Here is a 23,725-nt window from a genome sequence, read left to right as displayed (position 1 = left end):
AGTGCTTGTTTAAATGTTGATGAGGCCATTTGCATGGCAGAATCGGAAATGGATAGGAAGCTCGGAAAAAGCCATGGTAAGCCGCTTTGATAATCTGCCGCTAAAATACATGCCCGCTAATCCGGCTTGAACAGGTTTAGCGACAGCATTAAAGGCAACCTTAAGTTTTGAGAATCTGGCCCTTAGTAATCTGTCTTCAAAGATGTATCAATGCAATTAAGAATGTACAGGGATGAAGGTAAACCCCATTAGACTAGCAAGAACTAGCTCTTACGAAACAGTACAAAGATACAGGCACATAACGGTGACAATATTGTGTGTACTTTCACTTGAACTGCACATGGGGGGTCTATGAATTTGTGTTAGGGTGGAGTTGGGGCAGAGTTGTGAGACATCCACACTAGAGAATGAAATGGGAACTCGATCTTCCCATCCTGTCCCCGTGAGTTTTGTCGCTGTCCCTGCCCCCATTCCTGTAAGCTCTGCCTAAACCGCACAAGCCTCGAACACTTATGATTTTAAAGGGTTTGAGGCTTGTGCAGATGAGAATGGAGCTGAGGCATTGGTGGAATGAGGCATTATGACATCACAATTTGAGCTCTAGAATGTTGCTACTTATGATTTTAAAGGGTTTGAGGCTTGTGCAGATGAGGACGGAGCTTACAGGAATGGAGCAGGGACAGGAAAAGAACTCGCCAGGATGGGATGGGAAAATGAATTCCTGCAGGGGACGGAGAAAAATTTATCCCTGTGTCACTCTCTAAATCACACTTCATAAAATGCATATGTACCCATAGTCCTTACACTTTACCAGTAGTAAGGGTGAGGGGGGGGAAGCCACAGCCCCAGGCACCTCTCATCCTTGCTACTCCACTGCGCCTAAACTTAGATGCTAGTAGGTGCCCTACTGGTGCCTAAGTTAATTAGTAAGCGCTGTTTGAAATTACAATTAACGTAAAATTTAAAGCATCTGCCAGTGTCTAAACAAAAGGTGCCAGAATCGCATCTAAAGACACTATAGGCATGGCTGGAGACGGAAGTGGGGTTGGGCATCAGTAGGCCCCTCGAAGGCACGATTCACGTCAAAAATAGGCACCGGAAACGTAGGCCTGGAAAATTCTGGCCTACATTTCTGGCGCCTATCTTTGCCGGAGGTGTGATTCTCTAACCGGCGCCATCATGCAATTGACATGCGATCGGCGGCCACTTTTAAGGCGGGTGCTGACAACGGCGCCAGTTACAGAATCCTGACCTTAGTGTGGAGCATTGGTCACCGAAAAAAGATCGGTGTTTTTCTGGCGCTGTGGAGGAACAGCGCCGGAGTTCTGTGCATCTCCCCCCAAAAGATTTCTTTGTAGTCTTTTTGTTATTCCCAAATCTAGCGAGAACCCAAGAACATCTCTCTTAAATCTAAAGATGATTAAAAGCTTTCCAGCCACTGGAAAGTTTTGATAATAAACAGAAATCTCCATCCCCAAGGAGCGCACCTGCTGGCTGCTGTAGAGATACCGAACCACGGTAGAACGCAGAGCCATCTCTCGCAATAGTCCAAACCTGCAGATCTGCACCCACACATACGGAAACGAATGGCTGGTCAGTGCCCACATGAAGCCAGGATGAGCCCTAAAAATGTAAATTTTTTTGAAAAAAAATTAAGCCTCCCATTTGTAAATGGAGGAATCTTCATCACACATTAATGAGATGGGAGGTGAGGAAGACTCATCTTACTCCTAGGCCAAAAAAAAAAAAGTTTCTTTTAATTTGGAAACCCTATTTGAAAGCTTTGTCTCTAAAAGCGAGGTGTATAATAATAAACAAGATGCAACTGGACAAGTGTTAGGTAGTATTTGGAAGTACAAAGTACTCTTTCAGCATTAAAGAGACAGCATGGGAGGATCCAGAGCAGTGGTCTCAAACTCAAACCCTTTGCAGGGCCACATTTTGGATTTGTAGGTACCTGGAGGGCCTCAGAAAAAAATAGTTAATGTCTTATTAAAGAAATGACAATTTTGCATGAGGTAAAACTCTTTATAGTTTATAGATCTTTCCTTTTGGCTAAGTCTTAATAATAATATTGTAATTTATAACTAAAGAGACAACTGTCTTATTTTACTTTTGTGATTATGCTAAACATACCGAGGGCCTCAAAATAGTACCTGGCGGGCCGCATGTGGCCTCCGGGCCGTGAGTTTGAGACCACCGATCCAGAGGGTAGATTATATGTAAGAAACAAGATTTCCTTGTTAGCTAGACCGTTTCCAAAGGCTGTATTTATACCTGGTTTAAGCTTGTGTTAGGTGTGGAGTTAAGGAGATTTTGGCTTCAGCAAATTCGAATTGTATGCAAATGAATAAAAACGTTTTGCGAGATATGTTTCAATTTGTGTTTGATGTTCAATAAAAATGTTAACTGATTAAAATAAATAAATAAATTATGCCCCAGAAGTTCTACTACAGATAAATTTGCCTGCTGACATAGCTTTAAAATCAGAGACCACAAAACACTGTTAAAGTCACATCTGACTCATACACGCATGTGGAGAGTAATTTTATGATATCACAATGGTACATTCAACGACTCAACGACTCGACATGTACATATTTTGGCCAACAGGCCTGCCTCAGGAGTCTTAAGAATCACGAATGATGATATTCAGAGAATACTGCCACCCACGTTGATTAAACCAAAATTCAAAAAAGGAGTGTCATGTCTCGTGTATTCCAACTGTTTTTATGAAACACTAGTGTTTAAATCCGTTACATTAATGGGTGCTAGAGTAGATAGTCTGTCTCTTTTTTTTTTGTCTCTCTCTCCTTGGACACTGTCTGTCATTCTTTCTGTCTGTGTCTCTCCCTGGCCCCCTGGCTGTCTTTCTTTCTGTCTGTCTCCCTGGCCCCCTGCCTGCCTGCATTTCTCTGTTGCGCCATGCCTGCCTGCTCCGTGGCCCCCTTCTGTTCCCCCCCCTTTTATGTTTTAATACTGTTTGTTTTCTAAATTAATGTTTTTAAAATTAGTTAAAATTTGTTTTAGGATTGTTTGTTCCCCCATAAGTTGTTTTAAACTGTACATCGCTTAGAATATTTTATATAGGCGATTTATCAAATAAACTTGAACTTGGAGGCAGGGCGCACAACTCCAGGAAAGGTATCTCGGCCAGGCTCAGGTGCACATGCTATGAAGCGAAGCTTAGTGCTGTGTCCACTCAGAGCATCCCCCCTGCCCCAAACAGATCAGTCTGTGCTTCACTCCACTCCTACCTCTGAATAGGATCAGCCTCTCTTCCCCCTTTTTCCCTGAACAGAGGTATCCCTACAGGCCTACCTTACAAGCCGTGGTGGACTAGCAGTATAGTCGGGGCCATAGCGAACCCCGGTCACTCCTACCCATGCTGCTTCTGTGGTCAAAGCTACTGCTGGAGGTTGCAGTAGCCATTTTGAGACTGGAGCCAGCATGGCCAGGAGCAAGTGGAGATTGCTTCCGCTTGGAATACGTCACTAGACCACCAGAGCTTGTAAGGTAGGTTTGAAGGGGGATCTCACAGGTGGGTAGAAGGGGTCCAGGAGCAGGACCACCTCTGGTTAGAGCGGGCCAGACTGGGCTCTAGTGGTCAGTTTCAGAAGAAACTAAGTGGTGAATTTTGACTTAGGCCGAAACAAACAAATGGGGAGTGTGTGGCGCAGTGGTTAAAGCTACAGCCTCAGCACCCTGAGGTTGTGGGTTCAAATCCACGCTGCTCCTTGTGACCCTGGGCAAGTCACTTAATCCCCCCCCCATTGCCCCAGGTATAAGCTAGATTGTGAGCCCACCGGGACAGACAGGGAAAAATGCTTGAATACCTGAATAAATTCATGTAAACCGTTCTGAGCTCCCCTGGGAGAACGGTATAAAAAAACTGAATAAATAAACAAACAGTTTTCAGTTGCCCTAGTGGGAAGGTATAAAGATGAAAAGGAAAAAAAAAACATTAAGATGAACAGAGCAAAAAAAACAGTGTCTTACAGCAGGAGTGCGTTTTGTTACTCCAAGTCTGCAGAGGACGTCACCCTTGCTACTGATTGCCCATAGCGCAACTGGAGAGTCACCGCTCTCGGCAGCCCTGGGAAGAATAGAGACGTCCCACAGGGATATAGGAGGAACCTCCAACCATGGCCCACTGGTAGCAGTCTTACATTTCCTGCAGTGAAACAGGGAGACATGTTAAAATTTCAGCAGCACGGACTAAAATACGATTCAGTTAGACAAAAATCAAAACAGTCATTTTGGTTATTCTATTCTTATTTCTATTTCGCACTATTCTCATAAATAGATTCTAGGTGGATAACAAAAATTATTGCGTACAAACAAAATTATTATTTTATCAATCATTAAACATAAAAATGATTTTAACAATTTTCTTTTTTTCTTTTTTATATTCTTTATTTATTTGATTATTCATTACAATATCTTTGTAACAAACATGCATGAATGAACACAGAAAAAACAAATGTAAATTCCCTTACGGGAGTTAACATAATATAAGGAAACTAATTCAACCATATCCTAGTCCACATTAAAACTGATCGCCAGTACAAATAAAACATCAAAGCAAATCTTTCTATCTACTATCTAGGAACAGGCAAATGGCTATTATATATATTATACATCATCCTCCAAAAATAAACTGAATATTAGGAATTAAACTTTCAACAAAGGTTTCTCTTTAATAAAATCTTCCACCTGGGCTGGATCAAAAAACACATATTTTCTAAAGATATAATACAACCCCCCCCTTTTTTTTTTTTTTTTTAAAGTGCAGTTGAAAGATCATTGTTCCTATAAACGCCCCTTCATTTAAGAAATATTTACCTTTCTATTTCCTATGCTCAGTGCCTTTTCTTGAATATCCAGTATGCTAAAGTAGGAGGTTTTGCTGATATTTTTTAAGTACCTTCTTACTTCTCATTTATAATCTTAATGTATATTTTCTTCAAACCGCTTAGAACCTAAAGGATATAGCGGTATATAAGAAATAAATTACATTACATTACATATAGTCCTTATAGGATCAGGGCCATATTGTCCATATCTCTTCCTGTTTGCGCATTTGCTTTACGAGAACGCCGACACGATTTTAGAATTTCTTTCTTCATTTGTCCAGATTGTTTGTGTGGCAAGATTTATTAAGTACTCGCTAGTCCCCTAAAGAAGGCATAGCCGAAACTGGGATCCTAGTCGAGACTTCATCAGAAAGATTTGACTTTATTCGTTGCCTCGCATTAATGGTTTAGTATCTTTCTTTTAAGTTTTTCCTTACATATCCAGGGGGGGGAGGGGGAGCTCTTCTCCTTTACTTCCTGCTCCCCTCCTGTCCAGCAGTAGCCCTTCTCCCTTACTTGTATCTTCCCCACTGTCCATTGGGAACCCTTCTCCCTTATCTGTAAACCACCATGCAGCCTTACATTTTAGAAGTCCTCCACCCCATTCCCTGTGCAGCAGCATTTATTTTCTTTTCTAGCCAGCTCCCTTGCCAAATTTCAAAGCCGCAGGCAGCGGCGGCTCCTCACCCGATCCCCGCTTACAGCGGGCCTGCACTCGCGGTCTGGTTGGCTCCCTTGCAGGAGCTTTTTGCGGTGGCGGCTCCTCTTGTATCCTGCCCTGTGTCCGGGGCTTCTCCGAGGGCTGGCTCCCATGAAAATGTTGTGTTGCTGTTCGGGGCCATGGTGGCGGCTTCTCTCCGGAGGCGCACCAGCGTTGTGACGTCGGAGGAGTTTCAAACGCTGATGTGGCTCTTGGGGGGTGGGGCTGCTGGCGCGGCTTTGAACAGAAGGGTAGCATTTTGTGGGAGGAGCCACCACCGCGGGAGAGCCAGCTGGATGCATGGACCGAGCAGCCCAGGCCCCGACCATCCGCTTCCCCTCCCCAGCTGGAAATCACCCTCAGAGGCGTCCTCCGAGCCCCGGGAAGAGATGCGGCGGGGCGACTTGTCCGGTCAGTAGAAGGGACGGATTTTAACCCTCCATTCGTCACTCCCCCTTCCTCGCTCGCTCATCCATTTGCCGGGAAGGACTAAAGATCCTTGTGATCAGGGATCAGGGAAGCACGCGGTGAGAGTGCGCATGCGCGCTTAGCATTTTATTATTATAGATTGTATAAAATAGTGTAATCCCTATATTATTTTTTGTGTTCAATTAAATGCATTGCACTGTTTTAGTTTAATAAAATAATAAAATTTTAAAAAAAGAAAGGTTTGACTTTCAATCAAGTCATTACATTTGGACTCGATGTGGAATATTTTATTTATGAACTTTATTAAAATAAGTATATTTGTCTCATTGCTGGCTTAGACATCTCGCTTGCCTTTTTTGTCATCTATCTCTCTTTCTCGTCAGAGAAGGCAATACATTGTCTAACCTAAAGGGAGAAAACTAAAAAATGTGTAACACCACCACTATTTTAAGAGAATTAATTTTTCTGATGATACAAATTATTATTTATGGATTTTGACTTACCAGTGCATCTATTTTTGCTGTATATTTAGTTAAATGCCCTTGTAGTAAATTTTATGATGAAGAACCAAAAAAGCGTTATGCTGAGGATACTTTCAGGAACTTTTCTGTGAGTAAACAGCTGATTTCAGTGGGACTTTTCTCGCAGTTAAATGATCACCCCACAGGCAAAAGAACCCGTGCTTTTACCTGCATCAGAAAGTGCCATGTCCAGAGAGGGGTTGGGAAGGCGAAGCCCTGCACAGATTTTCCACTGCCCCCTTGCATGAGTTTCCCTTAGGAAATATGTTTGCAGACATGCAGGAAGGAGCTGAGGTTTGCATGAAAATTGCCTCATTGAAGTATTATTTTTTTACCGAAATACCTACTGCTAGGTGCACTTCCAAAACGCTGTTGATTTTCCTACCTTCCCCAGCGTCTTCTTCTTACAAAGTCTTTCATGGTCTTATGTCCATGGTAGGATCTGAAAAATGCAAGTTTATTTATATAAAAATTGTATAACCTGCCTTCCCAGTACAAATAGATCACCCACAGCAGTGAACAAATAATTATAAGCATAAAATAAAAACACATATATCCAAACCATAAAATACCTACAAGAAACATACAGTTACTAATGGGGGTGATTTTATAACAGAATGTTTTAATATTCTCTGTATGCTTTTTAATATGGTCAGCTAGTCCTTCAACTTTGCCACAGAAGAGATACCGCCTCAACACGGGACATCTGCTAAGTGCTCCTGCAATGCAGGTTTGAAAACCATTGATACTCCCTGGACTAAAAGAGGGCCACAATGGCCCAGAAGCGTGAAAAAAATAAAAAAATGGAATAAATTATACAAAAAGGCAGAAAATGGTTAAAAAAAAAAAAGACAAAATGTGAAGAAAATAAATAAAGGAAATCATATAGGAAAATACCATAAATATCAAAAAGTGGTGATAATACAATCTCTCAACTCCACAGAAAACTTGACTGATGGTCTAATGCTCGAGCGTCAGGCACAAAACCAGCGCATGTGCAGTGGGGGCACTGTCTGAAAGATTTAAAGTGACAGTGCACTCAGCAGTGTCTGCACACCCACGTCAGAATATTGCGCCTGCTTGTCCTCGGAGAATCAACCGATCAAATTTCAAGCTTTCTTACAGATTTAATGTACTGTTCAGGAGCCATCAGAGCAGTTTACATAATGTTATAATATCCCAGTACAGGAAAGTTACAATGGATAAGAGAAAAGAGAGACAATGAAGAGGAAGACGGAGCGACAATAGAGATGAAAAGAGAACTCTATCAAATTATAGGAAAACATAGATTAAAGAGTATATAGTCTTCAGTGCCAGTGTGCCACTGCTCAGATCATCTATTAGTACTTGGACTACGATGGTCAATGAGAGGGAGGGGGTTAGGGGTTTCATCCGAGAAAGCATCTTGAAACAGAAAAGCTTTTAAGAGTGCTGTGGAAGTCCGAAGAGGAAGAAAGGGATTTAATGTCTAAAGGTAAAGAGTTCCTTAAAGAGGGGGATACAGCGCTACCCCATTTAAAACAGTGTTGAAGCAAAAAGTCTTCAGAAGCTCACATGTTCATGGTTTAACTTTGCAGGTGGTAACACCATTTCTGTGGCTCAAGAAGTGCCAGAATGCCAATTCCACTCCGTTCTGGCGCAGATTAAATCCCGCCTGTAGTAGGCCAATAATAAAAATGTATCCATCTGCGTTTCACAGACACGGTGTCCCATGTGCTTTCGACTCCTAACTCCTCTCACCTTGGATTCTGCAACCCCCAACCCTATATGTCATGTCTGTCTGTCCAAGTTAGATTGTAAGCTCTTACGAGCAGGGACCGTCTATAAATGTCAAAATGTCCAGCGCTGCGTACGCCTTGCGGCGCTATATAAGTGATAAGCAGTAGTAGATCTGCTCATTTAATCTGCATTGAGATAAAGATCACCAGCTATGGCCAGTATCTATTTGGTCCCCAAATGCCAGCACTTACGCAGGGAAATCAGCTGCATACTGCCATCCTTCTCTATCAGTTCCACCAGGGGCATTAAAATCAATGTACCAATCAGAAACCTAGAGTCAAAATGCAAAGGATTTATTAAAAAAATATATTGCAACATGAATGCATTAAATTTTCAAACATGCAGTTATTTATCTGCCAGAGGATTGGTTTTCATTTGCTTAACCCTTTAAGGGCAAGCGTTTAGTCATCTAGGTCACAAGTTTTGTAAATTATGCCCCACAATAACAATCTCTCTGGAATGGTTTATCCCTTTCAGGACCAAGGGATATTTGTCCCATAACTTTAAAATCCTATAAATTTTGATTGGGATAGTCTACAGTTCTAAATTTGATATGTACGGATTCCATATGATACTGCCTTTATGTAAACAAACTGGTTCCGACATTCATTCATTAGCGTCGTTGCCAGATTGACGAGAAGATTCACTTGCCACACTGTCCATAAGCCAGAAGTGTGATTTTTTAAATAAAAATAATGATATTTCACAAAAAAAAATCAATTTTTTGGCATCTGCAAGCCCTTTTTACCATAAAAATGTCGTCAAAACCACAAAAATTGGCCTACGATCCTTATGGTCCTGAAAGGGTTATCTCACCAGCAAGAGTCATCTATCAATATGTAAAAATATTTCGTCTTAAAAATGAAGTCGTCAGGGGCAGCCCTTAGGGTGATGAAGGACTATGTGCAGAGACTCTTTATAGGGCCTCATTTGAGTAAGTCATTAAGAACTTAAAACCAGGGCAGGAAAGTGGGGGCCACAGTCACTCAGTGGCAATCATTGGTAGGACAAATGTGTTCAGAGATATTTTTTGTTTTAATGCTGTTCAAGCGTTTTGTTTCCAATGGCCTGGGGTTGGAAAGGGTTAATTTTCAATATATGATTATCTTACCCAGGACCACTGTGGGGATGGAGGCTTTGTGTTGGCTTTTGTACATTCCTGTAAGCCAGACGCATCACTCCACATGTAGCGATCTGTGGGCAGGCCCCTAAGAGGAGACATGTAGGGTCAATCATCGAACTGAAATAATTGAGAGGAAATCCTTTGGAAAACACAATGACAAGATAGCAAAAGCCAGAATTCATTGAAGAGTTCTTTGGTTACAGCTAAATGTTTACAATAAAAAACAAACAAAGCCTTTATGTATGGCCTACATTTTTCTACAGCTAAATTAGGGGAGGAGTGGGGTGGGTGGGAGGCATTTACTACCAGAATGCAATGTCAGCATTAATACTTTCTATCTTCAGCAAGGCTCATTCTATGGCTATGTGTCTGGAGAGGAGGAATTTTATCAAAACTCAAGTGGTGATTTTGGTTCTGTCTTCTCCAACTTTCTTACAGATCCAGGGCTAGGGAGAAGAAACCAAGGCCAACAGCACTGATGGTAAGGAGTTGGAATTACATAGTAAGATAGTAAATGACAATAGATAAAGATCTGAATGGTTCATCTAGTCTTCTCAACAGTTACACTCATTATCAATTCATGATTAAATCAAAAGTGAATGTGATATAAATACTTAATCTTGGTCTTTCTTTGGTATTTCTGGAGACATAAGATCGTAGATGTGTGCCTGGCACAGTCCTTACGTTCCAATTATTGGAGTTGGCATCAAAGCCCACTTTAGCCTATCCGAATTGCTTCAAATAATTCTACTAAGGTGTTAGAGAAGAGGAGAGGGCAAGTCTTAAGACTTGGTCAGCTAGGTAGTGGCTAGTCTAGACCAAAAGTGGAGCAACTGAGTACTTGATCATCAGATGTTCAACTCAACCCAGTAAGCTATCCTGGAGTTTTCCTACTACGTGAAAGATCTATAAACACATCTTAATATAAAACCTTGTACTTGGCAATTATCTCTCTCTGTGTTGAGAATCTACCACTAAAGACCTGACTTATTGGGTCAATTTTTCTGTTTGTTTTACAACCAACAAAATCAAAGTTATTTTTGAACAGCCAAATTGGTGCAATTCTGGACTTTCGTGACATTTTTGCTAGTCGGGACAATTGAAAACTTTCACTTTCCTCACCTAGCCAGAAATGACCCTGGGCATATGGGGTGCAAAATAGCCTCAATTACCTCCTCCCGAATCCTATATAAACAAGAAGCGGTCCAACAGAGACACACTAGGAAGGAAAAGCAAGCATAATTCCTTATATCCTCAGCAAGGAGATCCTGTATGTATTTGCTGCTACTGGAGTCTTGTATTTTGTAAACCACTAAGGTTTTAAGTGCGCTAGAAATTGGTTAGTTAGTTTGGCTGGTTGATTGGATGTATGTATGTATGAATGAATGCATGCTAAGAGCCAAGCCCAGATGCTAATTAATCCAGAGCATCAGACAGTGGTAACTTTCCATGGCATATCTTTTTAGGTCCGAGGGTGTAGTATTTGGAAAACATTGTTTTATAGTAGATGGTCAATGCTGATTGAGATCAGTAGAGGTGCAAAGTGAAGAAAGAGCAACCAGCTTACATGTTGATCTTGCTCATCAGACCTAAATGACCCCAATGGCCAGTGCCACAAGACTGACCTCTACTGATCAGCTGGTAGGACCACACTTAGCTCTATTATGCTATTATTAAATACCCACGTATGTGTTTTAGTACACAGCCAACATAAAGGCGTGTGACCAGAGATATTTTGGCTTTCAAGATACACTAGAGCAGTGTAGGGGAGAGTGTGGCACAGTGGTTAAAGCTACAGCCTCAGCACCCTGAGGTTGTGGGTTCAAACCCACGCTGCTCCTTGTGACCCTGGGCAAGTCACTTAATCCCCCCAATGCCACAGGTACGTTAGATAGATTGTGAGCCCACTGGGACAGACAGGGAAAAATGCTTAAGTACCTGAATAAGTTCATGTAAACTGTTCTGAGCTCCCCTGGGAGAACGGTATAGAAAATTGAATTAAAAAAAAAAAAAAAAATTGCAAACTGTGGGGTCCTTTTAAGGCGTGCTAACCGTTTTAGCACGCGCTATACGCTAATGCGCCTATTAGAGTCTAGGGACACGTTAGCGTTTAACATGCCTTAGTAAAAGGACCCCTGTGTGCCTCCTGAGATTTCAGGTGAGCCGTGGCACACTGGGGAGGAGGAGAGGCGTTGGATGACTGTCTACAGGATGTGCCTCTCGTTATAAACTTTAAAAAAAAACCATACTTTTCATGAAGAGCAAAGTTGAATGCTGTCAATTCATTTCACATTAAAACAATTTTCACTCACCTGCTACTGTATCCTGTGACTGGATTCCACCTTTGATTTTCAAAGATATAAACACTTTTCACATCTGTCTGCACGTACATATTGTCGGAGCTGCTGGCCAGCGCTGCAGGGGGGAAAAGTTGCAGTGATTTACTGCATGGGCAATGGATTTTTAGTAGCCCTCAAACAAAGCTATTTGCAGTTTAAAAATACAGTAAAACCTTGGTTTGCAAGCATCATTCATTCTGGAAACGTGCCTGTAATCCAAAGCACTCGTATATCAAAGCAAATTTCCCTATAAGAAATAATGGAAATTCAAGACGATTCATTCCACAACCCAAAAACTTTAATAGAAAATACTGTGGTACATTTAAAACAGTCACTACACTCCCGCGTTAGAGAAAGAAGAATCATCGGCTCAGCTGTGACTGTGTCTTCGGCTCAGCTGTGATGACATGCCACGCGTACCCGTGCTTGTAGGGCAAGACATCGCTCGTTTATCAAGTTAAAATGTAATTAAACATTTTGCTCGTCTTGCAAAACACTCACACATCAAGTTACTCACAATCCCAGGTTGTTGTTTTTTTAGGAAAAATTTATTTTATTTTCAATTTAGTGATCAAAATGTGTCAGTTTTGAGAATTTATATCTGCTGTCTATATTTTGCACTACATATTTTTTTTTGTATAAACTGTTTATTCACAAGAGCAGAAATGCATACCACTAGCATAATTTCAAAGCCACTTCCATGGGAAAAAGCAGTGTTTTAATATCTTATCAAGCAATTATTGATGCTAACTGGAATTAATTAAAAATTATGCACGTATTTTTAGGCACGGGATCCACACGTAAAGTTTAAGCATGGTTCCAAAAGGGGGGGCGTGGTCAAGGGAGTGTCACGAGTGGATCAGGGGCATTCCTGCAATTTACATGCGCGGTTAGAGAACAAGGGGGAATCCATGCTTAATTTAGGTGCAAGGATTTACATCGCATTTCAGCTGGTATAAATGGCCTGGTGTGGTTTCTGGTGCTAAGCGCTATTTTATAAAAAGGGCCTAACTTGGAATGCAGTTTATGGAATAGAGCCAAGTGCTTATTTTTTCGGACCTGAAATTCAGGTGCCATTTATAGAATCTAGTCCACAAGGTACAGTAGACAATGACACAGGGAAAAAATTGTCCCCGTCATCGCCCCTGAGACCACTATCCCTGTCACCGCGACCACTGTCCCCGCAACCAATGTGCCCGCCCCGCCCCATCCCCGCAACTACTGTCCACTCCTTCCTTCTTAGTGTGAAGGAACATGCACGATCATGGATCGCGTGGTCCAGAGGCCCCCTCCCGCCCGATCGCCGGTTCCTGCCATCTCCCTCCCTCTACCTCACCTTAGGTGCCTGCCGAGTCCAACTTTAATTCCTCTCCCAGCCGCACGCTTTCGATAAGCCACGTGCGCGGCTGCTTGAGCTGTTGAATCTTCTCCTCTGACCCAACTTTCTGTTTCCGGTTGTGTCAGAGGAGGAGGTTCAACAATGCACGCGCGGCTTATTGAAAGCGTGCGGCTGGGAGAAGAATTAAATTCGGACTCGGCAGGCACCTAAGGTGAGGTGGAGGGAGGGAGATGGCAGGACGCAGGATGCAGCAATCGGGTGGGGATGCTGGACCGTGCGATCCGTGCTGGCTTCACTGCGGAGACAAAACCATTCACCGCTCCACGGGGCAGTGAATGGCCTTGTTCCCATCCCCGCGGCGACCACTAATTTTTCTCTCCCCGTTTCGGTGGGTTACCAGCGGCTACCCAAGGCTAGCTACAGGTAACAACCACCGTGTCATTCTCTACTGTACAGCACAAATAAAATGTGTCCAAATAGACATTTTGGAGTATGTTTCAAAGCAGAAGTACATACATACTTTCCCTTAGAAAAAAAAATATCCAGGAATATTTTGAACGTTCCAAGTCATCCCTTTCCCGACCTACGTAGATGATCAAAGCAAAATGGAGGTTCAAAGTTTACAACAGAATAAGTTGTAACTCTTCATTACCTTGGATGAAGCCTCCTCCATAGCCACCAGTGTAGACCCAGGCAGTGTGATCATATCCTATGCCCCACACCATTCCTTGGCTACCACATTCCACTACTTGCAGGTGTCCACCAATTTGATGCCAAAACCTACCAGGAAACAGAACACGGTTTGAAAATGTTGTCTTCATTCAGGAGTAATTTCAGGGAATATTGCTTACAGAAAGAGTAGAGGATGGGTGAAAAGGCCTTCCAGTAGAAGTGACGGGAGGAAAGCATAGGAGAAACGCAGAGGAACTCTGAGGGAGAGAAAGGATTGTAGGGCTTAGCATATGATTTTTGTCCTCTGTTTAATCAAGTCACTGCTCAAAGGTTAAAAATACAAAAAAAGTGAAAATACTAGATCATTATATTTCAACAAATTTCTATCTTTATGTTATCTAGAAAAGCAATACTGTCTTCCAAAAATAAACAAGCCTGCTATATACTGCCTGTGGTGAATCCCTTTACAAAGGCGGTTGATAATTCCCAAATAATAAATAAATAAATAAACAAATGGTTTAAGTAACAGCATTCAATGAGCCTTTCCTATATGCCACAAATTCTGGACATCTCTTTTCCTGAATTTCCTATATGCAAAAATTCTCATTTAAAAAAAATAAAATCAAGGATATCAACCCATGCTCATTATCCCCCCTCCCCCCCCCAAAAAAAATCCATCATTCAAAACTATCAGAAACTTTTCAGCATCTGGGATGATCCATTATCTGAAACTTGTTTGGTCTTTATCATTCCTACGAGCATACATTTTTTCAACCAATTGTACCTTTTTGAGTGTCTTTTGCGTACAATAATACTGGGTGCAGTTTATGTCATTATAATTACTTTCGAAACTATCAGTTTTTACAACTCCTCTGTATTTTTGACTAAAGTCGGCAATTCCCTTATCATTCCTACTGCACATCTATGAAAAAAGCTGTTTCAAAGATATCACATTTGAATTGATGACCTCACAATGGACACATTTTAGGGTGTGTCAGAAAGAATTTCAATGCATTGAAAGAATTCAGTCTTAGTGGCTCTTAGTGCACCTAGGCCATGTGTCTTAATTGCCTAAGAGATAGCCAGCCACATAAACCAGGATAGTCAATGCCAAAACCCGGACATGGTCTGGCAATGAACATCTGGCGGCTACAAAACACCCACCGCTGCCTGCTGAATTTCGACCCCCTAGTTAATGAATCCATCTATATACCCCATGTTCTGATGTCTAGGACACATTTAAACGCTTGCTATTATTTTAAGTCCCAACTCACGTCTGCACCCCGGAAGTAGCCTTCACAGCATCCAGGAGTGGCAGAAGTCAGTCATCATGCAACAGCTGGATTTAGGGCTCTTGCACAAGGCCTATGACACAAGGGCTTCTTCCAGATGACTGTCATTATAACAACTGAACTAAAAAGAAATGATGGTGAGAAATGGCCTTGGCACATTCTCACATGGGTCTTTCCTGCTCACCAAGGCTATTTTTACTGCAGCTGTAAAAATGCCTTTTTTCTATTATTTTCATTTCTGGCCATGTGCTAATGCTGTTTGTTTGTTTTTTGATTTTGACCTAGCAGTTTCTGGTTTCTCCTTTGGACTTCCAGTTCAGTTAGAACTAGGGCTGGGATCTGATGCCATAATCCTTCATGTGCAAGTCCCTCCTAACTTAAGGGTCTTTTTACTAAGTTGCGTTAGGTGCTAATGTGTGCTTAACATAGAAAAAAAAAGCCTAATATAGGACACGCTAATGCATTCCGCATTTGTCCCATTTGCCTGTTTTAATTAGATTGCAAGTTTTAATTCGATTGAGCAGGGATTTTCTCTTACATGTTTAATGTACAGCGCTGAGAATGACACGGAGACAAATTTTTCCCCGTCCACGCGGGAACTCATTTTCCCGTCTAGGTCTTTTCCTGTCCCTGCCCCATTCCTGCAAGCTCCGTCCTCATCTGCACAAGCCTCAAACCCTTTAAAATCCTAAGTAGCAACATTCTAGAGCTCAGATTGTGATGTCATAATGCTTCATTCCACCAATGCCTAAGCTCCGTCCTCATCTGCACAAACCTCAAACCCTTTAAAATCATAAGTAGCAACATTCTAGAGCTCAGATTGTGATGTCACAACGCCTCATTCCACCAATGCCTAAGCTCCGTCCTCATCTGCACAAACCTCAAACACTTTAAAATCATAAGTGTTCGAGGCTTGTGCGGTTAAGGCAGAGCTTAAAGGAATGGGGCAGGACAGGGAGAAAATTCGTCTCCGTGTCATTCTCTACGCTGCGTATGTCTAGCAGTGCTATAGAAATGATAAGTAGTAGTAGTAGTGGCATTAGTTTTTGGAAATGCATGTACTATTCACATTGTAATTCTTTTTTTGAGGAGGCGCGTCAGGAGCAGAGAGGGGGCATTCATGCACTAACCAGTTTGTATCTAAATTATCACAGGTAATGCAAGAGCCTTTACCGATAGAGAATGTCCCCGTCCCTGCAGGAACTCATTTTCCCCGTCCTGTCCCCATGAGTTTTGTCCCTGTCCCTGCCCCATTCCTGTAAGCTGTGCTTTAACTGCACAAGCCTTGAACAGCTACGATTTTAAAGTGTTTGAAGCTTGTGCAGATAAGGACGGAGCTTAGGCATTGGTGGAATGAGGCGTTATGACATCACAATCTGAGCTCTAGAATGTTGATACTTATGATTCTAAAGCGTTTGAGGCTTGTGCAGATGAGGACGGAGCTTAGGCATTGGTGGAATGAGGCGTTATGACATCACAATCTGAGCTCTAGAATGTTGCTACTTAGGATTTTAAAGCGTTTGAGGCTTGTGCAGATGAGGACGGAGCTTAGGCATTGGTGGAATGAGGCGTTATGACATCACAATCTGAGCTCTAGAATGTTGCTACTTAGGATTTTAAAGCGTTTGAGGCTTGTGCAGATGAGGACGGAGCTTAGGCATTGGTGGAATGAGGCGTTATGACATCACAATCTGAGCTCTAGTGTTTGAGGCTTATGCAGATATGGATGAACTTGTAGGAACAGGAAAAAAACTCATGGGGACGAAACGGGAAAATGAGTTCTCGTGGGGACGGGGGAAATTTGTCCTCGTGTCATTCTCTACTTACCACCTACATAATAGGTGATGGTAAGTGCTGGTGTGGGTTTTTTTTTTTTTTTAATGGCTTTATGCTAATGCCAACTTCCTTCCAGTATTTAAGTTGAAGTTCACCATTTGGTAGGATCTCTTACAGTTGATCACAGGGCATAGGGTTCGATGGAGCTTCCAGATCTGAACTTGGTTCGCTGAGAAAGACATCTCCCTTGCAGGTAATGGACCAAATGGCTTGATGCGACGGAGGACCTTGAATTCTTCTGCTTTCACAACAGGACGTGCTCAGTAAAGCAAGCTGTGAAGATGGACCAGATATTTTCAAGAAGCGAACCACAAAACAATCATTACTATTTGTTGTTCTACACTTTGGACACTGGCCGCTCAGCAGAACAACTACGGCTGGATAAAACAGAGAGGCCGGTACAGGGAAGGATAAGGGAGGAATTATATTTTTTTTCCCTCAGAGAATAGTTAAGCTCTGGAATGCATTGCCAAAGAATGTGGTAAGAGCAGTTATTGTAGCTGGTTTAAAAAAAAAAAAAAAAAAAAAAAAAAGGTTTGGACAAGTTCCTGATGAAAAATCCATAGTTTGCTATTGAAACAGACATTGGGGAAGCCACTGTTTGCCCTGGATCGGTAGCATGTAATGTTATTATTCTCTGGGTTTATGCCAGGCACGTGTGATTTGGATTGGCCACGATGAAGATGGGATTCTGGGTAAGATGCACCATTAGTCTGACCCAGTAAGGTTATTCTTATGTTCTTTTAAGAGGAAAGAGACGTCATACATCAGAAACCATACATACTAAACTAACATAATTTTTTTTTTTTTTAAATCAATCTATCCATGTTTCAGCTGACTCAACTGCTCACCTTACTCCCCCGCACTGGGTAAAGAGAGAGAAAAAAACATAAAAGTCTTAAAGAGAAACCTAAAAGTGGGAACAAGATTGCTCAGATCTAATGAAGTCAGGAAGGGAATTCCAAAGAGAAGGTGCTAGGAAATAGAAGGAATATGTCTAATGGACTCTCGATGTACTTGGCGAGGGTTAAGTCTGTAGAACCATTCTGTAAGAATAGCCAATGTTGATTATCTGGATAGAGAGGTGACCGGCAGCGTTATCTGAATATCGGTATTAAGTCCACTATTTGGACAACTTTGCACAGACTTTTTTTGATGTGAAGATTTGAGATGTTTGTGAGATTTTTTTTTTTTGTTCTAGGCTGGATAGAGGACTAATTACACTTGCTATCCAGGGGCTGCTCATGCTGTTTCAGCACTAGGGTAGCAATTTTATAAATTGGCATGAAGATTTGGGCAGCCCCAATGAATATGCAAGAGATAGATTTGCATACAATAAAGGCAGAGCGTGCAAATCTATTTCATGTATATTCATTGTGGGTATCCTGAAAACCTGACTGGATAGGTGTATCCTCGGGACTGGGTTAAGAACCCCTGCTCTAACCATTAGGTCGTCCCTAACTACTAAGGTCCAAATTAATGGATTAGATTAGTGCACTTACCCAGTCGTGCATTTCTTGCTCTGTGCTCGCAGCGAGTCGTATCGGCCACCTCTGCTTTGTCGTCTCAGGCGTGTAAATAGCAAAGCAGTGCTTTGTATCGTTCAGAACTTGCACCAGAACCGTCACTTCATTAAGAAACACGTGTATATACTATCAAAAAAAATAAATAAATAAAAATCTGGGTTGAATATTTTGCTAAACTGAATGAATTTTGGAAGAACTCAATTAGTCTAAAAGGGTGGGGGATGGTAAGAAACTGTGCTAGTATTCTATTCATTTATATGCATAAAGGGTGTGTACATACTGCCATCTAGATTATAGAATTTCCCTTTTTACATGAATATACTGGCATATAAGTGCAAAGAAGCCTTTGTAAAAATTATCCCCCTGGTAAATCCAGCTCATAAATCAGTAATAACACAGTCAAGGTTATTTCTCTTTCTGCTTGGTTTCCACCATAACCGATTTAGTAGCTCAAGTTAACTAATACCAGTACAGCCTCCTGGAGAAAATTATTTTTAATGCTAAAAAGTTTGACCATGTCACCCCCCTACTAATCAAAGCACACTAGTTACCTCGAGGACCGACATTTAACACCCCTGTAATCGAAACTAATCAAATGCAGCATTAAAATATCACCATCGTCAAAAAGTACCTTTTTTTCTTCATAGTAGTTGTAATAAATGAAAAAAATGCTGTCTCGCATGCCATCATTGCCCGTGAACTGCTCCAGCGCTACCCGGACATCGATCCATTTACAGGGCTTCCAGTGTCGCCACCACTGCAACGCCCCCGTCTTTACCCAGACTGACTGCAACATAGTAGAGAAAGACCACATCAGTATCAGAGTTACCCAAGGGGAACACATCTGCAAGGAAGGAGCAGGCAACGGACAAAAAAAATCTTGCTTGATTTTACGAATTAATGCAACCCCTGTTAATGAGCATAAGTCATTGCCTCCCAAATGCACCAATATAAGCACTGGAGACGAGAAATGATGAGCTTGATGCAATGTAGGCAACAGATGCTCCCAAATCATGCCTCGAATCCGGATGCCAGCCTCACCCAGGCCCAGATTGTGGCCCCATCGTGATTCTCGGGCATGCTTATGGGCCCAAAACATGTGAGAGTGTCCACAAAGCCAGACGCATATATCTGGAGACAAAGGTAGAATCCAACCAGTGATGATACCCAACCCCAAATTGGTTTCAATCTATTGATTGTATTCCTGGGGTATTTTGAGGTCTTTTTTTCCTTTGTTTTATGATAAATTATGCATTATATATAATTCAGAGTGTTCTATATTACATGTCACTCTTACAGAACTGCATCAATAGTGCAACAAAGTGTGTACGTCTCATCATGAAACATGAATGTTTCTATTTTCAAAAATGTGCGTGGATTTTTGGATTGAATAAAGTAGTTGCAAAACTGCACCATACTTATTTCTTAGGCAATTTTCAAAGCAGAATTACCAAGTATAATTTGAAAATTACGCTGAAATAAATCATTGTCTCCTGCCACTAAAAAATAAAACCACACCCACAGATAAACTTAGAACATACTGGAAACAGTTATTTAAAAAGATAAAAGCAAGATTAATGGTGTTAAATCAGGTATACCATTAAAAGCAAAAATATTTCATGCCAATTGTATTTAGAAGAGCTGCTGTACCCGTTGGCAGTTCCCGAGATCCACTGTCCATCTGCCACTTGTTGGCTATATTTCTATTACTGCCCAGTAGAAGACAGTAGGAAAATAATAGCCTAGGATGGCCAGTAATTATTGAGGCAAGGCCAAGGGAAAACCCATCTGAGGAAAAGCCACGCCCGAGATGGACATAGTGCCAACACCTCCTTTAAAAAGGGTGGAGTCACAACACCCAGACCAATTTACAGGGTAATGCCTGAATAAGCATTCACTGAACCTGCTCCTGTTCACAATACCTGCTCCACAGCTTGTTCATAATGCCGAAAACTTTCCAATTCTCTCCTGGAGCGTTCACCAAGTTGTTGGAAAATCTGTTTGCGCCAGGCTGCTGTCTGAGCTGGTGTGATGGAAAGAGAGAGGGACTGGACAGAGCAGGCAAGGCCTGGAGCAAAATAAATGAAGAAGAAAAAAAAAAAAAAAGACAGACAGATAAACTAAAAACCACACAGTAATGTATAAACTACAAAAGCTGAAAGTACTGACTGGGGAATGGGGGTCATCCCAAGCAACTAATTCAAAATCATCAAACAGTAGAAAAAACAATGGCAATCTACTGTAGACAGTGAAACTCAAATACATACAGTGTTCCCCCCGCGAATTCACAGTTCGCAGACTCAATCATTCGCGGTCTGCGCTGACCGCCTCTTCCTGCAGTAAAGTCGGGCTACACCAATCAGGAGCTGCTTTGACACGCAGCTCCTGACAGGTGTAGCCCGACTTTACTGCAGGAAGAGGCGGTCGGAGCAGACCGCGAGTGATTTTTTTTTTCATCCGCCGGCGCTCCAGCTGCCCTCTCCTGCCTCTCCAGCTGCCCTCTCCTGCCTCCCCTGCCTTTTGATGGGTGAAAAACCGCATTTGTGGTTTTTCAAAATTCAGAACCCCCGCGAATTTCGGGGGAGTACTGTACACCCATCCCATTCTACTTTCTCAACTGACCTAAGCAACTGTTCAAAACTTTTGTACTATACGAACGAAAGAAAGTAAATCACAGTCATAGATCTAGAAAAATTCTACCATTAAATTCAAGAAGTGTTCCACTCTCAGCGTGCTCTCATACATAACTTAATATTATTAACTGAGAGGTTTCAGAATGTGCAGCAAACTTAAGCCTCCAGCCAGTATATAAATGATAGGTTCTACTTAGCACAGTTCTCATTGGCTTAAAATACTTTTAGAAAAAAAAAAAACTCCAGGTGACCCACCGAGACCTGAATATTCAATGCCAGGAGCTACACATGCCCCAGCACTGAATATCTGCTGTGAGTAGCTCAAACGCTGCTTATTACTGCGTGCTGAATATCAGGTTGAAGTCCTTTGAAACAGCTGTAGTTTTTAAAAAATATTTTGATCACTTTACAGCATGCAAAAAAGAAATGCAGATGATGCGACCATTAACACTGTTATGACACAAGAATCCCAACCCCCCCCCCCCTCACCACATATACACATACTGCTGGGAAAGCGTTCAAGTGTGAAAAGTAGTACCGTGAATCTCACTGCGTTAATTACCCTTTACGACACAGAGGGTAGCTTTGTCTAAGGGCTAGATTCACTAACCTTCCTCCCGAGCGTATCCGCACCCGATCTGCACATGCAAATGAGGGGTAACGGCATGCAAAGTAGGAAGAGCCTCAATTCACAAAAAATAAAAATTCAGGCACACCAACTGTGCTGGCTGATCCAAAACCAAAGCGACTGCTGAGGACCAGTCGCTCGCGTCCTTTCCTGCTCTCTCCCGCCCTGAAATACCAGCCTTGCAGCCCTGAAAAAAACACTGCTTTCAGCCGCCCTGCCTGCCTCATGTGTTCAAGTGAATTTCGGGGGAAGTACCTCTCGGGCACCCTGCCCTCCAGCCGACCCTAGTTTTTCCTGTCGGGTGTATGGGTTCCTGAAGAAGGGCTCCTCCCCGAAACCAGCGCGGTTGAACCTGTTTGCCTGGCGTGTTTCTATCTTGTGTTTCAGCTATGTGATTTTCCATTTTTCAGATAAGTACATTGCGTTTTGGTTTTGTATTTTGATTATTTGATTATTTTTGGGGGGTTTCGGCTGGCAAGGTTCATTTAGGGGTCGCTCAGGTTTCATTTCTTAACTCACCTGTTTTGATTTATGGGTTTTTGATTGGTGGATATTTTCATTTTGATTTTCAGCACTCAGGGTGCTCAATGATGGTGTGCGGGTGGGGGTATATCACCTCTACCTATTTGTGAAGTGTTGGAGCTGGACTCCTATCGCTGCTTGTCCACACTGAGAGCACCCTTTATTTTGATATTATTCACGATAGGCTGCACGCAGTTTGTGCGGTGTGCACAGTCTGTGACCCTGAGCGCCCCCTTAATGAACCTTGATTTGACTAGGTCTGCCTTTTTGTTGTTTCTAGTCTAGGTTTTTGGCAGTTTTTGGAGTGCATTTTTGTGTCATGTGTTCAAGCAGCAAGCCCACCTCTCCGTCCGCTAAAACTAGTTGGTTTGCCTACTAACTTGAGGGGTACTCAGGGCACAGGAGTCAGGGTTCACCTATAAAGGGCCTTTTTGCAATCCCTTCTTTGGGTCAGAATAATTTGGATTTGCAAACAACTCCTGAATTCCCCTTTGTATAATGCTCTCTGAACTCGTTATAAAGTTACCCATTTTGTACTAATAAAACGGAAAAGCTGTCTCTATTAGCCCCATTCCACCTCCTTTTCACCGAAGCCGTTCTACTGTCAAGTTTAGAAAGATCAGTATCAAAAGTGCAGAATTTTCTGCACCGTTGGCTAAACGTTCGCAGTAAAAATAATTGCGAGGACCTCTAAAAGGGGGTTTTCATGCGAGGACCCCGAAACTGAAACCCGAGTCTAGACTACACCTTTTATGTTGTAAACTTTTGCGTCTGTGGGGAAAAGGGCTGCCCCCGACTCTCCTGCTCTCTGCCGCCCTTCCCCGCAGTGCAGCCCTGCTTTAAACCCACGGGTTAAAACCACGGGCTCGCACTGCAGGGAGGGCGGCAAATAGCAAGAGAGTCGGGGCGGGTTTTGTGTTCTGTTCCATAGTCTAACTGCCCCACTGTTCCCCCAACTCCCCTCCCGGTGCGCATGAACCGGCTTTTTTTAAAAAAAGAGGCTGCAGCGAGTCCCGGTGAAGAAGGGGAGACGAGATCGGGCCCGGCTCAGTCCTCGATCATGTCCGCCTTCACCTGACATTACTTCGCCACCCCTCCCCCTCCTTTATTTTGACCTCGCTTGTGCAGGAGAGCGGCGCATGCACGGATCGCATGTACAGCCAACAATGATGGTCTGCACATGCGTCGCGATCGGTCTTCAGCGATCCGTGGGATCGCTTGTGGGTGTGTCCGATTTTAGTGGATTGGTCGCCCGGCAAGACCCAGCCACGGATCGGACAGGTAAGGGGGCTTTAGTGAATCTAGCGCTAAGACTCTTTCCAAAAATACTAGGACTAGGAAGGGGCATGCGATGAAGCTACTAACCAGAGAACCATATATATTAGTAGCACACATATGTGATTTTATAAAAAGAATACATTAAAAAAAAAAACCCAAGAGCGTCACCACCAGGAAATTTGCATGTGTCAGTAGCAATGTTATATGCCCATATATGACAAGATTCTGCTTCCTCATGCACACGTGGTGGGA

General features: G+C 42.4%; 1 protein-coding gene across 2 annotated transcripts in view; it reads right to left on the bottom strand.

Annotated features, from left to right (window-relative positions):
* Positions 1-23,725, bottom strand: part of TECPR1 (tectonin beta-propeller repeat containing 1) — a 79,072-nt gene that overhangs the window by 15,824 nt on the left and 39,523 nt on the right. For both annotated transcript variants that reach the window (XM_033963529.1, XM_033963530.1), the window contains exons 11-21: positions 20,335-20,480; positions 19,044-19,199; positions 18,389-18,538; positions 17,002-17,159; positions 13,739-13,866; positions 11,721-11,823; positions 9,397-9,493; positions 8,477-8,556; positions 6,892-6,948; positions 4,000-4,174; positions 1,488-1,623 (exon numbers count right to left, since the gene is read on the bottom strand). In XM_033963529.1, coding sequence (XP_033819420.1) covers positions 1,488-1,623; positions 4,000-4,174; positions 6,892-6,948; positions 8,477-8,556; positions 9,397-9,493; positions 11,721-11,823; positions 13,739-13,866; positions 17,002-17,159; positions 18,389-18,538; positions 19,044-19,199; positions 20,335-20,480 — 1,386 coding nt within the window. The remainder of the gene's footprint in view (positions 1-1,487; positions 1,624-3,999; positions 4,175-6,891; positions 6,949-8,476; positions 8,557-9,396; positions 9,494-11,720; positions 11,824-13,738; positions 13,867-17,001; positions 17,160-18,388; positions 18,539-19,043; positions 19,200-20,334; positions 20,481-23,725) is intronic.

The sequence above is a fragment of the Geotrypetes seraphini genome, chromosome 11, assembly GCF_902459505.1.
Source record: "Geotrypetes seraphini chromosome 11, aGeoSer1.1, whole genome shotgun sequence".
In the NCBI taxonomy this organism is placed as follows: Eukaryota; Metazoa; Chordata; class Amphibia; order Gymnophiona; family Dermophiidae; genus Geotrypetes; species Geotrypetes seraphini.
This window is presented reverse-complemented; position numbering and strand designations above follow the sequence as displayed.